Here is a 12035-nt window from a genome sequence, read left to right as displayed (position 1 = left end):
TTAAAAAAAAAAAAAGTGCAGGAAACTTTTACATACAGCTATTGGATTGCCAAAAAGTTCATTTGAGTTTTTTCATAACATGCAAACTTCTCAGAGTTTAATGTGCACTTAAGTCACTCAGGGATCTTGTTAAGCTGGGAATTCCAATTCTGTGTGTCTGAGGTGGGGCTAAGATCCCACTGCTGGTCCACCACTTGAGTGGGAGATAACAGCATGTGTCCGTGAATTAAATGCTTTCAACGAAAGTCAAAAGCATGATATTAAATTCTAGGGTGGTGAAGGTATATCTCTGGAGAGCCAAATAACAAAGTATGTAGCTTCATTGTCATCGAGGGCATGACATCCCACTCCAGTATTCTTGCCTGGAGAATCCCCATGGACAGAGGAACAGGGCAGGCTATAGTCCATGGGGTTGCAAAGAATCGGGCACAACTGAGTGACTAAGCACAACACAGAACAGTTTCATTGTCATCTGGCTTGATACAAGAAAACTTCAAAAACCAGTGGAGAAAATATTCCATTCATTTTCAGGCTTTTTGCAGGAGCTCAACAGTAGTTGTCTCTTCACTCCCCAAGTCCAAACATATGCTCCCCATGCAGCTCTATTGCCAAGGATGGAAGGTGGAAACAGAAAGTGTGTTGGTGTGGAATGAATTCTAGCCACATTAAAAGGCTCTTGCCCACAGGGTTCAGAACCACTACACTGTAGCCTCCGCAAATGATGTAAGGAAGGTGCATTTTATCTGCAAGCACTAAGCTGTGAGCCCTACAGCTCACACACAGCGATCACATCCACCTATTTCCCTTCTTTTTAAAAATAGACACAAACTTTTTTTATGATGTCTTCCATGGGATTTCCCAGGCAAGAATACTGGAGTGGGTTGCCATGCCCTCCTCTAGGGGATCTTCCCAATCCAGGGATCAAGCCCAGGTCTCCCACATTGCAGGCAGATTCTTTACCATTTGAGCCACCAACAATGAGGAATTCCAAGATAGATTTTTTTTCCCCAGTGTTCAAGGCTGGGCTTTCTGTAATGAGCCAAGAAGACAGATCCTAGAGTCTCTCAAACTCAAGCCACAGAATCAAACTCAACAGCTTTCCAGAGGACAAAAAGCGCTGTTACTATTGAGGCAAGCAACAAATGGAAGCCCCACCGAGCTGCAGGAACGCATCTGCTTTTGCCAGGGTCGTGCTGTGACCTGGGATGGCCACCAAGGTTGCAGGGCTCTTCGGGGATGGTGCTGATGACAGCTATACCCCACTCAGTGGCGGTGCCCAGAGAGCCAGGTGTGGAAAGGTGCTCAGTCTTTGTCGTGACTGTGTTATGGACACACGTCCACCACCAGCATCACTACTTTCTGGTTTGCAAGCAGTGAGCCGTATTCACCCCACCAGGTTCCTTGGTGGTGGCAGGGGGAAGAGTGGTGGAGGATAAGGGCCATTTTGGGGGTAAGCCAGAGAGCCAGGGGTGTCTCTAGATGGCCTAGGACAGATGTCTGGATATACAGGGAGCTGCAAGCTCAGCCTTCAGCAGAAACAAGGAGTTTTGGAGAGACAGGCTACCCTGGTGTGGCGGTTTCCTAGTTGGCCAACATACGAGCAACTGGACGGCTTAAAATAGAAATTGATTCTCTCACAGTTCTAGAGGCTAGAAATCTGAAATCAAGGTGTTAACTGGGCCACACTCTCTCTGAAGGCTCTAGAGGAAAACCTGTTCCATGCCTTCTTCTTAGCTTCTGATGCTGCCAGAAATCCTTGGCATCCATGGCCTGCTCATGCATTACTCCAATCTCTGCCTCTGTCATCACATGGTATTCTGCCTCTGTTAGAATGGTATTCTGTATCTGTATCTGTATCACATGGTATTCTGCCTCTGTATCTGGTTTTTCACATGGCATTTACTCTGTATGTGCCAGTGTTTCTGTTTTCTCTCCTTATAAAGACATCAGTCATATTGGATTGGACTTCCCTCCAATTGGTGGCTCAGTGGTAAAGAATCCGCCTGCCAATGCAGTCAACGCAGGCTCAATCCCTGGGTCGGGAAGATCCCCTGTAGAAGAAAACGGCAACTCACTCCAATATTCTTGCTTGGGGAATTCCATGGACAGAGGATCCTGGCGATCTACAGTCCATGGGGTTGAAAAAGAGTTGGACACAACTCTTAGCAACTAAACAACAAGAGCAACATATTGGAGTAAGAGCTTACTCTACCCCAGGGTGACCTCATCTTAACTAATTGCATCTTTAATGGTCCTGTTTCCAAATAAAGTCACATTCTGAGATTCTGGGAAGGACTTGAATTTTTAGGTGACACTATTCAACCTAGTACATCTGGGTTCCTTCAATCACTCATTATTCACAATCCTATTTCTGTGTCTGGGCACCCTATATCTGCTCTTTTTCTTCTAATAATCTGGTCATTGGGATCTATTCTATTAAAAGCTTCTTGGATATAACTTTCCTATACATGTCTTTCTTGTACCTCTTGGTTATTTGAAGAACCATCCCTTTGAAGGTTCAAGATCAGATGTGAACATGTTGCTACCATGGAATGGTCTCTGTGGTTATAAAATGATTCTGAAAAGTTATCTCTGGACATCCATCCCCAGGTGACTAGTACCATAACTTTCCCTTGGTCTCACTCAGATAATCCATGGAACTCAGAACCCCTCTATTTTCATTCATTGTATAGAAAGGCTTTCTCATGACATATCTCTAATTATGGTTTTGTACCATCACTTAACTTTTAAAGGGTTTATGTCACTGTCTTTGCAGCTATCTTGTGAGCTCTCTGAGGGCAGAGACCACATCTCTGTATTTATCATAGTGCTTTTCACACAGCACGTGTTTAACACTAAAGGGAAATCAGTAAGAAAATGTGTACAGTAAGTAATGTAGATGATGTGTCTTTATATTGACATAGATGTGTCCTTATATTTCTATTTGCTAGCTAGATGCCTTTTTCCAACTCTAATTTCTCTTCCATGCCCATTGCTTCTCACCAAATTCCAGCCTCCCACTGAGCAGCCCAAATTAACACAGCCAAGACAGGTGGCTCTCCCAGGGAGTCTGTCTTTCATTCCAGCTGTTCTCCCAAATTGAGAACAATAAAGCCAGATTCAGAATAAACATCTATCTATAAAAACATCAAGCTATCTTCAAAAGGTTTCGAGTTACTGGAAAAATTATGAAACAAGGGATTGTTCCTTAAAGAGTGAATAACCAATGAGTCCATCTCAAGATGAAGGTTATTGAAGAAACAATCACAATATTACTTAATGCTCCAAGAAAACCTGAGGGTCCTAATACTTCAACAAGGAGTGGTCCTGTTTTTTGTTACTCTGGAACAAACCATCTTCAAACTCAATGGCTTGAAACAACAATTTATTCTTCTCTCTCAGCATCCCATGAGTTGACTGGGCCCAGCTGGGAGGTTCTCACTTCGGGTCTCTCAAGAGTTGTAGATGGATAGTAGCTGGGGGTGGTGTCATCTGAAGGGTGGACTGGGTTGGACATCCAAGATGGCTCATCATATGGCAGATGATGCTGGTTTTTGGCCAGAAGCTCAGCCAATGCTCTCAACCTCCACGATCTCCCTGATCACTTGGGTTTCTCATAACCAATAGGTTTTTAAGAAAGAATGTCTTAGGAGCAAATGTTTCAAATGACCAAGAGCTGTTTTATGATCTGTTCCCAGAATATTACTCCTGCCATACTCTGTCGGTTAAATAAGACATCAAGGCCAGCCTGGATGAAAAGTGAGGGAGGTGTCCCCTTTCCATAGAAGAAGCAGTCCCTGCATACAAAGAGGAAAGCCCTGATGGGGCTATATATGGAGACTGACTACCACAGGGAGGGAGATCGACTAATACCATGGATTACAGTTCTATCAAACTTGCTGAGTAGCTCAGTGATCGTCTTTGCCCCTCAGCACATTGGGCTAGTTGGGAGTGGATGCCTTTGACCAAGTAGGATGAGCTGGTTCCTTGTAGCTCTTTGCTCATGTGCCTGTTGCCCAGCAAAGAGAGGTCAAACCAATACCATGTGGTGAGGGCAAATCATGAACCCCAATCCTGCAGGCAATGCCAGGTTCTTGTTAGAGCCACTATCTCGCTGATGGCATCTTCCCAGGGACACTTTCCTGGTGGTATTCAAATGACAGTGGAGTGGAGTGAAGTGAAGTGTAAGTCACTCAGTCACGTGAGTGAGACTTCAGTCTTTGTGACTCCATGGACTATATAGTCCATGGAATTCTCCAGGCCAGAATACTGGAGTGGGTAGCCATTCCCTTCTCCAGGGGATCTTCCCAACCCAGGGATCAAATCCAGGTCTCCCACACTGCAGGTGGATTCTTTACCAGCTGAGCCACAAGGGAAGCCCAAGAATACTGGAGTGGGTAGCCTATCTCTTCTCCAGCAGATCTTCCTGACCCAGGAATTGAACCAGGGTCTCCTGCATTGCAGGCAGATTCTTTACCAACTGAGCTACCAGGGAAGCCCTCAGATGACAGAGCTCTCTCCAACTGAGATCTGGCAATTTGGGGCTGATTCTTTCTCAGTGATGAGCCCTGGCAATCACTATCTTCTTTATCTAAATTTGACTTCTCAGAATTTTCACCGAATAAATTTCAGGTATATCCTTTAAAGAGGCAGTCTTGTATTGCCCCCTGAACATTCCTTTTCTCATCCTTGGATTTCTAGATCTAATAGTTTGTCTGAGAAGGAGAGAGGATTAAAGCACAATTTCATACTGTTTATGCTACATCCTGCCTCATCCTGCCAATTATTCTATTAATCCCTGTTGTTGTCTTTGACTGGTTTGTCTATAAATCCTACATGGCTGAGACAGTATGTTCAACTCTGTAGAATCCAGACGTTATCTGTGATGACCTCTGCCCTCGGCATTGGAAAGAGTCTGTACCCATTTACTCACGCCCAGGAGAAATCACAGCTCACCTCAGATGAACATGAAGTCCCAAGTGACCCCTACTGTTTCCCATGCTGCCTCGACTCTTCCATACAACTTCACCCATCTTCACCAAAAACCAACTTCATATACAGTGTCTGAGAGGGTAGAAGCCTTTACTGAAATTGGAGGGTCTTGAGAAGGGGGTACACATTGCACCATCCAACCCCCGGCAGTTTAGAAATCACATATTCAGTATTTCCACTTTGAAAAGTCCTCGGACACCTCAGCACTAGGGGTTTTCATGGCTCTGAATGGAGGCTTGCTCTCTCTTGTCTCTCTGCTCCTCTTTCCACCCTCACTTTTCACAGCCCTGAGGTCTCCCCTCTTGGGGACAAAAAGTACATTCATCTCATTTTCTTATGGGGCACAACCTCTCCACTTGTTGTTGAATCTTTGCCAACACTCCTGCTCTTAGGGCCTGACTCTGTGCCCCAAGTGACATTAATGTCCTTTGCCAAAAAGGAGGAATCCTGGAGCCGGGAGGTAAGACAGCATGTTATTCACTTTGCTACATGGGTATCTTGAGAAACTTTCTTACTTAGAACATAGCACATAGTAGGTCTAAATACTCTTTATTAGTTACACTAAATTAAACTGAAACTGAGAAAAAGATGACCTCGGATTATTTTGCTGGTCACATTCAGCCCTTGCTTCATGCACAAAGGCTGTTTGGTCTCTAGACTGAACAAGCATGTTGGCGCTGATCCCTGACTCCCTATCACCAGAGGCAGGTTCCCAATCACTGCCAGCTGTCTGACTGGGTGGGAATGTCCTGCTGGGAGAAGAAAGAGGGCCTCACATTCTCATCATTCTCCCTTGTATCTGTGTAACTAGCTTGAAGATGAACAGAACACTGTAGGTGTTAGGTCAGATGTTATGATGACAGTAGAAGCCTGAGCTGTAAAAACAGAGCCAGAACCTAGCTGTGGGGGCAGTGAGTCCCTTGGGGACAAAGTGCTGATATGTTTGAATAAACCAACAGGCCAGGTGGCCACCATCTTCCCAAACTATCATGCTTTGTGCCTTTTTTTTTGCTGACTTACAAGAAAGAAGGAGGAAATGCCAATGTTATCAAGGTGAATTAAATTCACACGCTTAACCTCTCTTCCTTTCCCAAATGCCAACAGCATTACCAACAAAATGGTCACTTCTCCATTCACCCTCCATCCAACCTATACTTTCTGAGTACCTACTACATGCCAGACACAGGTCTAGGTGCTAAAATAACTGTAAGTCTTATTTAGAAAGAGATCCAGGGGGAGGATGTGATCTAGAAAGACTGGATGGATGTTGGGTGGCCTCTACAGAGTGAGTGGTCACCGAAGACCTTTCTGAGAAAAAGACACCAATGCTGAGTGAGGCTTGAATGAAAAGGGAAGCCAGCCATGTGAGGGTCTGTGAGAGTGGTCCAGGAGGAGGGAACAGGTAAGAGTCTGGAGTTCAGTGAAATATCAAAGCCAAAATAAAACAGAGTGTAAGAGGCAAATACATTTCCTACCAGCAGAGGACAAACGTTGAGGAACTTTGGGAACTTACGAAGCAGGTGAACTGGTGACAAAGCTGAGCATGGGCCACCTAGGCTTCCAGTGGGGCCATCTGGGAATAAGGTGACTGAGTGTTACCAGCAGAAGCCTGGGAAAATCCCAAGCCCTGAGCAGCAAGACTGGAAGTAGGGGCAGTTGGCAGGTAGTGAATGGGGGTGCATAGGGGAGGAACTCAGAAATATGAGACACGGGTTCCCTGGGCCAAGAGGGTCTCTAAGTAAAAGGGGGACATTTTCTGGCCAGCTTCTCACATGGGAAGTAAAGCCAGAGGGTGGTGCCTGTGTAACCTAGGGCTGGTAGACCTAATATGGATGAGAAAACATCTCAGCAAGGCAGGGAGACTTCCAAAGATGCTGAGGTTTCCTCCTGCTGCTCACTGGTTTCTGCAGATCTCTCTGTGCCCCCCTAAGATCCCTCAACAGATGGGAGAAGAGTGTCCTTCTTGGGGTGCGCCGTGGAGAGGAGACTGAATGACTTAAACGCATCAGGCCCGAAACAGAGTGGCGCACCTGGCTGCGGGAACATTAGGCCGAGGAAAGGCTGGGCTTCCAGGTCAGGCCTGTAATTAGCGTAAGATTAAACAAACACGCAATCCACCGCTGCCAGAAACGGCCCACTTAACTGACCCAGAGAGGGGACTAGGCACTGGTACTTTTTCAAATAAGCTCTCCGGGTGGTTCTAACATATAGTGAAAGTTGAAAGCCAAGACCTTCACTTATGAAACCCAGTAGTACCCAAATTGTCTGAAAGGACTGATCTGCTCTGAACAGTGATCGGAGTAATGACACAATGAACAGAAACAATGATTCTCTGATCAATGATGCCCTGTGAAATAAACTAAGTGGCAGAAATAGAGGGGAGATGTGAAAAAAGTCTGAATTCCTTCCAGGGCAATTCAAGAGGATATACATCACTAGAACAGAGCAGGCTGTGAAGAAAAAGCAGTCCAAGAATATTATAAATTCTTGGAAATTAAAAGCACAAGTGTCAACTACCCTTCCCAGCACTCAGTAGGAAAAAAAAAAAAACTCGTTAAAGTATAAAGTCACAGAATGGGTACCACTGAGACTGGTGACTCTGAAGAGTAACTCAAGAGATTCTATTCTTGAATATAGAAGAAAAAGACTAAGAGATGGAATTTTTAATAGAGAAAAGATAAGAGATGGTGCTACTACACAGCAGATGACCAGAGTTCCTACCAAAGGATTTCCTGAAAAGAGAGGGTAGAATGGAGAGAAAAGAGTAGCAATAAAGGAGAGGGAGAGAGAGAGAAGAGAAGCAAGTTAAAGAAAGATGTAAATTCTTAGATCAGATCAAAGGGACTACCAAGGGCATGTCAGAAATAATTAAAAAGAAGTTGTCTTTCTTACATGGGGCTTCCCAGGCAGCACTAGCGGTAAAGAACCCGTCTGACCAATGCAGGAGACATAAGGGACATGGGTTCAGTCCCTGGGTCAGGAAGACCCACTGGAGGAGGAAATGGCAACCCACTCCAGTATTCCTGCATGGGAAATTCCATGGACAGAGGGGCCTGGCAGACTACAGTTCATAGGGTCACAAAGAGTCGGACACACACACACACACACATGACTAGCTAACACAAAACTCGACTAATAAAGTAAAACTCAAGGAAGAGAAAAAGAAACAAGGAGAAAAATTAGATTCAGAAAACAAACAGCTGAGAAAAATGTTAACTATGTGATCTGAGTAAATGTGACTGCTTTCTATCCCCATGTCCAAGGCAAAACACATCACTAGAAAAAAGGCAAAGAACAAACAAAAAAACAGGCAAGCCACCAAAGAAAAATGAGTATCTAGTAATCATAAGAATAGATCCTCAAGTATTTTAACAAAAAAATATAAGCAAAATGAGATGTTTATTTTAATCTGTCAGATTTGCAAAGATGAAAAAGATTGATAATGCTTGGGTTGTTTTTAAGTTGTTTCAGAGTTATTTGAAATATATATAAATTGGAAGAAAATATAGTATGTTTACTTTGCTCCTAAATGAGCACACACGTGCTGTGGAGCGCTGCACATCTTCTCAACCCCGCCACCTTCATTTCCTATTCCGTGTTGATTTTTGCCCAGTAATTCCTTTTTATCATAGCAACTGCCCCGAACACCCGGATTTGCAAAGATATGGCATCACTGAAAGGAATATAATGTGATCTAACGTTGAAAACAGGGAACACCTTAAGTTAGTCATTTATACAGTATCTGACATAGGTTGAACATCAGTGTTTTCCTTAATGATTTAGAATGTCTCCTGGGAATCCTGTGAGTTCCCTGCAGCACCCAGAGTGCTTGGGTGCAGTTTGGGAACCATGGCATTAAACTATCAACAAAGGCTCTTTCTGGAAAGTGAGATTGGGATGGAGCGAGAGAGAGTTTTCTTTCTCATATACGTTTAACAGTTTGAAGGGCTTCCCAGGTGGTCCTTAGTGGTAAAGAACCCACCTGCTAATGTAGGAGACATGAGATGCAGGTTCAATCCCTGGGTTGGGAAGGTCCCCTGGAGGAGGGCATGGCAACCCACTCCAGCATTTTTGCCTGGGAGAATCCCATGGACAGAGGAGCCTGGTGGGCTACACTCCACGGGGCTGCAAAGAGTGCACTCCATGGGGCTGAAGCAACTGAGCATGCATGCATACACAAAGACAGTTTGAACCTTTTATAATGAGCATCTGTGACTTCTATTCCTTCTTACAAGGTTTCCATCTTAAGAAAAGAAGTCAGAAAAAAGACAAGGGTGAAAGTGAATGAGAGAGATACAAAGAAATGAAGAACAAAATAAAGAATTGTCTAGCCAAGGGCAGAGGGTGCAAAGGCACAGCATACTGGGTTCCTCCCGTAATCTCCAATGTGGTCTAAGACCCCCTGGGCTTTAGTTGCTTAGCTATTAAGTAAACACACTAGCTTCTCTCATCTGTATGGGCTTCCCTGGTGGCTCAGACAGTAAAGAATCCTCCTGCAATGCAGGAGCCTAGGGTCGATCCCTGCAGTAGGGAAGATCCCCTGGAGAAGGAAATGGCAACCCACTCCAGTGTTCTTGCCTGGAGGATTCCACGGACAGAGGAGCCTGGAGGGCTACAGTCCACGGGGTCACAAAGAGTCAGACTGAGCAACTAACACTTTCACTTTTCTCTCATCCAGAAGGAACTTCTGAACGGAACCATTGTGCCTGCTACTCCAGAAGAGCAGAGGGATGAAGACCACAGCTCTGGGGCCCTCTGCCTGGGTTCTAATCCTAATCCTACCACCTTCTTGCTGTGTGACCTTGAGCAAGTCCATTAACTCCCATTTTCCATCTGTTCAATTCTGAGAATAATGTTTACCTGTTGTGGTGACTCATTGGAAGATACTTATTAGAGGTCAAGTACAGAGTGCTGCTGCTGCTGCTGCTAAGTCGCTTCAGTCGTGTCAGACTCTGTGAGACCCCATAGACGGCAGCCCACCAGGCTTCCCCGTCCCTGGGATTCTCCAGGCAAGAACCCTGGAGTGGGTTGCCATTTCCTTCTCCAATGCATGAAAGTGAAAAGTGAAAGTGAAGTCGCTCAGTCGTGTCCGACTCTAGCGGCCCCATGGACTGCAGCCCACCAGGCTCCTCCGTCCATGGGATTTTCCAGGCAAAAGTACTGGAGTGGGGTGCCACTGCCTTCTCTGAAGTACAGAGTAAATGCTAGCTATTATTGTTGTTGTTGCTAATGTATGAAAAGCAAATGATCCACAGATTCTTGCCCTCCAGAAGTCAGAACTAGCAACTATGACGGACTGTCCCAGTTATCATAACATCCATAGAATCAGAGAGAGGTCAGAGGGAAGCCATAAAGGATCCACATACAATACTATAAAGAGGTAGAAACCATGAGCAAGGAAATCATTTGGGTGGTTACAGGAGGAGTTTCTGTTCTATTGATAAAAAGAGTCAAATTAAGATGGGGTACAATAATAATCTCCTATTCTCATGCACTGTGCTCCTCCCCCCACTTCCAAACATTAAAACATTTTTGTTTTTTTTACCTCATCTCTATGTCCCATAAAGCGATATCATCACTGATCCAGGGATTGGACGGCTCAGCTGGTGTGATCAAAGGGTCATATTCCACGTACTGTTCCGTGTAAGCAATTAAGCTGTAGAAGGAAAGCAGAGCAAAGAATACCACCAATTTCCCATAACAACAGGTATTCTGTTTAACACAAACATCATATCAATCTTCATATAATTTCAAGTTAAAGGGAAAAAAATATGACCCCTGCTCCCACTTCTGACAACTCAAACTGTTTTCATTTGTCCTTGCTCTCTCCCCATGATGGACATATTGTTTCTGCATTATTGCAGTCATAGTATACACATAAATTTTATATCTTTTTCCCACCTAACTCTTTCCCTGAATCTTGGTGCATCCCTCCCTGGTTATGCTAGCTTTACTGATACACTGGTCCAAACCTGCCTGTGTATCACCCTCCCATGGGGACTGCAGATCTCAGGGCATCTGGGGCACACAGCAGACGCTACAGCTTTTCAAGGCTGCCAGCCCAGTATTCCTTCCCAGCTGGATGGATTTCTTTACTATAAAGCCTTTAAAGTCCTGGCAGACCAAAAGGAGTTAACCTATATAAAGGATTTTCCCAAACAGTAACTCAGTTTTTACAGTTATAATTTAAAAAATCATAATCTTTTTAAATAGAATTTCATTTTTTTAAAGTTCGTATAGTTAAAATGATAAAATAGTGCTAAACTCTTTCCTGTACAAAAAGCAACAGCAATGTTTTTTTCTCCTATCCCTTCTCACAGAGGCACCTACTTTCTGTCTTTATTTATTTATTTTTAGCATTTACCTGCTGCTGCTACTGCTGCTGCTAAGTCGCTTCAGTCATATCTGACTCTGTGCGACCCCATAGACGGCCTCAGATCAGATCAGATCAGATCAGTCACTCAGTCGTGTCCGACTCTTTGTGACCCCATGAATTGCAGCACGCCAGGCCTCCCTGTCCATCACCAACTCTCGGAGTTCACTGAGACTCACGTCCATCGAGTCAGTGATGCCATCCAGCCATCTCATCCTCTGTTGTCCCCTTCTCCTCTTGCCCCCAATCCCTCCCAGCATCAGAGTCTTTTCCAATGAGTCAACTCTTCGCATGAGGTGGCCAAAGTACTGGAGTTTCAGCTTTAGCATCATTCCTTCCAAAGAAATCCCAGGGCTTATCTCCTTCAGAGTGGACTGGTTGGATCTCCTTGCAGTCCAAGGGACTCTCAAGAGTCTTCTCCAACACCACAGTTCAAAAGCATCAATTCTTCGGCACTCAGCCTTCTTCACAGTCCAACTCTCACATCCATATATGACCACAGGAAAAACCATAGCCTTGACTAGACGGACCTTTGTTGGCAAAGTAATGTCTCTGCTTTTGAATATGCTATCTAGTTGGTCATAACTTTCCTTCCAAGGAGTAAGCATCTTTTAATTTCATGGCTGCAGTCACCATCTGTAGTGATTTTGGAGCCCAGAAAAATAAAGTC

At 44.5% G+C, this 12035-nt stretch overlaps 1 protein-coding gene across 10 annotated transcripts in view; it reads right to left on the bottom strand.

Moving 5' to 3' along the window:
* The window catches only part of RGS6 (regulator of G protein signaling 6), a 609909-nt gene that overhangs the window by 55188 nt on the left and 542686 nt on the right, over positions 1–12035 (bottom strand). For all 10 annotated transcript variants that reach the window (XM_027552323.1, XM_027552324.1, XM_027552322.1 and 7 more), the window contains one exon: positions 10538–10648. In XM_027552323.1, coding sequence (XP_027408124.1) covers positions 10538–10648 — 111 coding nt within the window. The remainder of the gene's footprint in view (positions 1–10537; positions 10649–12035) is intronic.

Source organism: Bos indicus x Bos taurus, chromosome 10 (genome assembly GCF_003369695.1).
Source record: "Bos indicus x Bos taurus breed Angus x Brahman F1 hybrid chromosome 10, Bos_hybrid_MaternalHap_v2.0, whole genome shotgun sequence".
In the NCBI taxonomy this organism is placed as follows: domain Eukaryota; kingdom Metazoa; phylum Chordata; class Mammalia; order Artiodactyla; family Bovidae; genus Bos; species Bos indicus x Bos taurus.
Note: the sequence above shows the minus strand (reverse complement) of the source record. Positions and strands in the feature narration are given on the sequence as shown.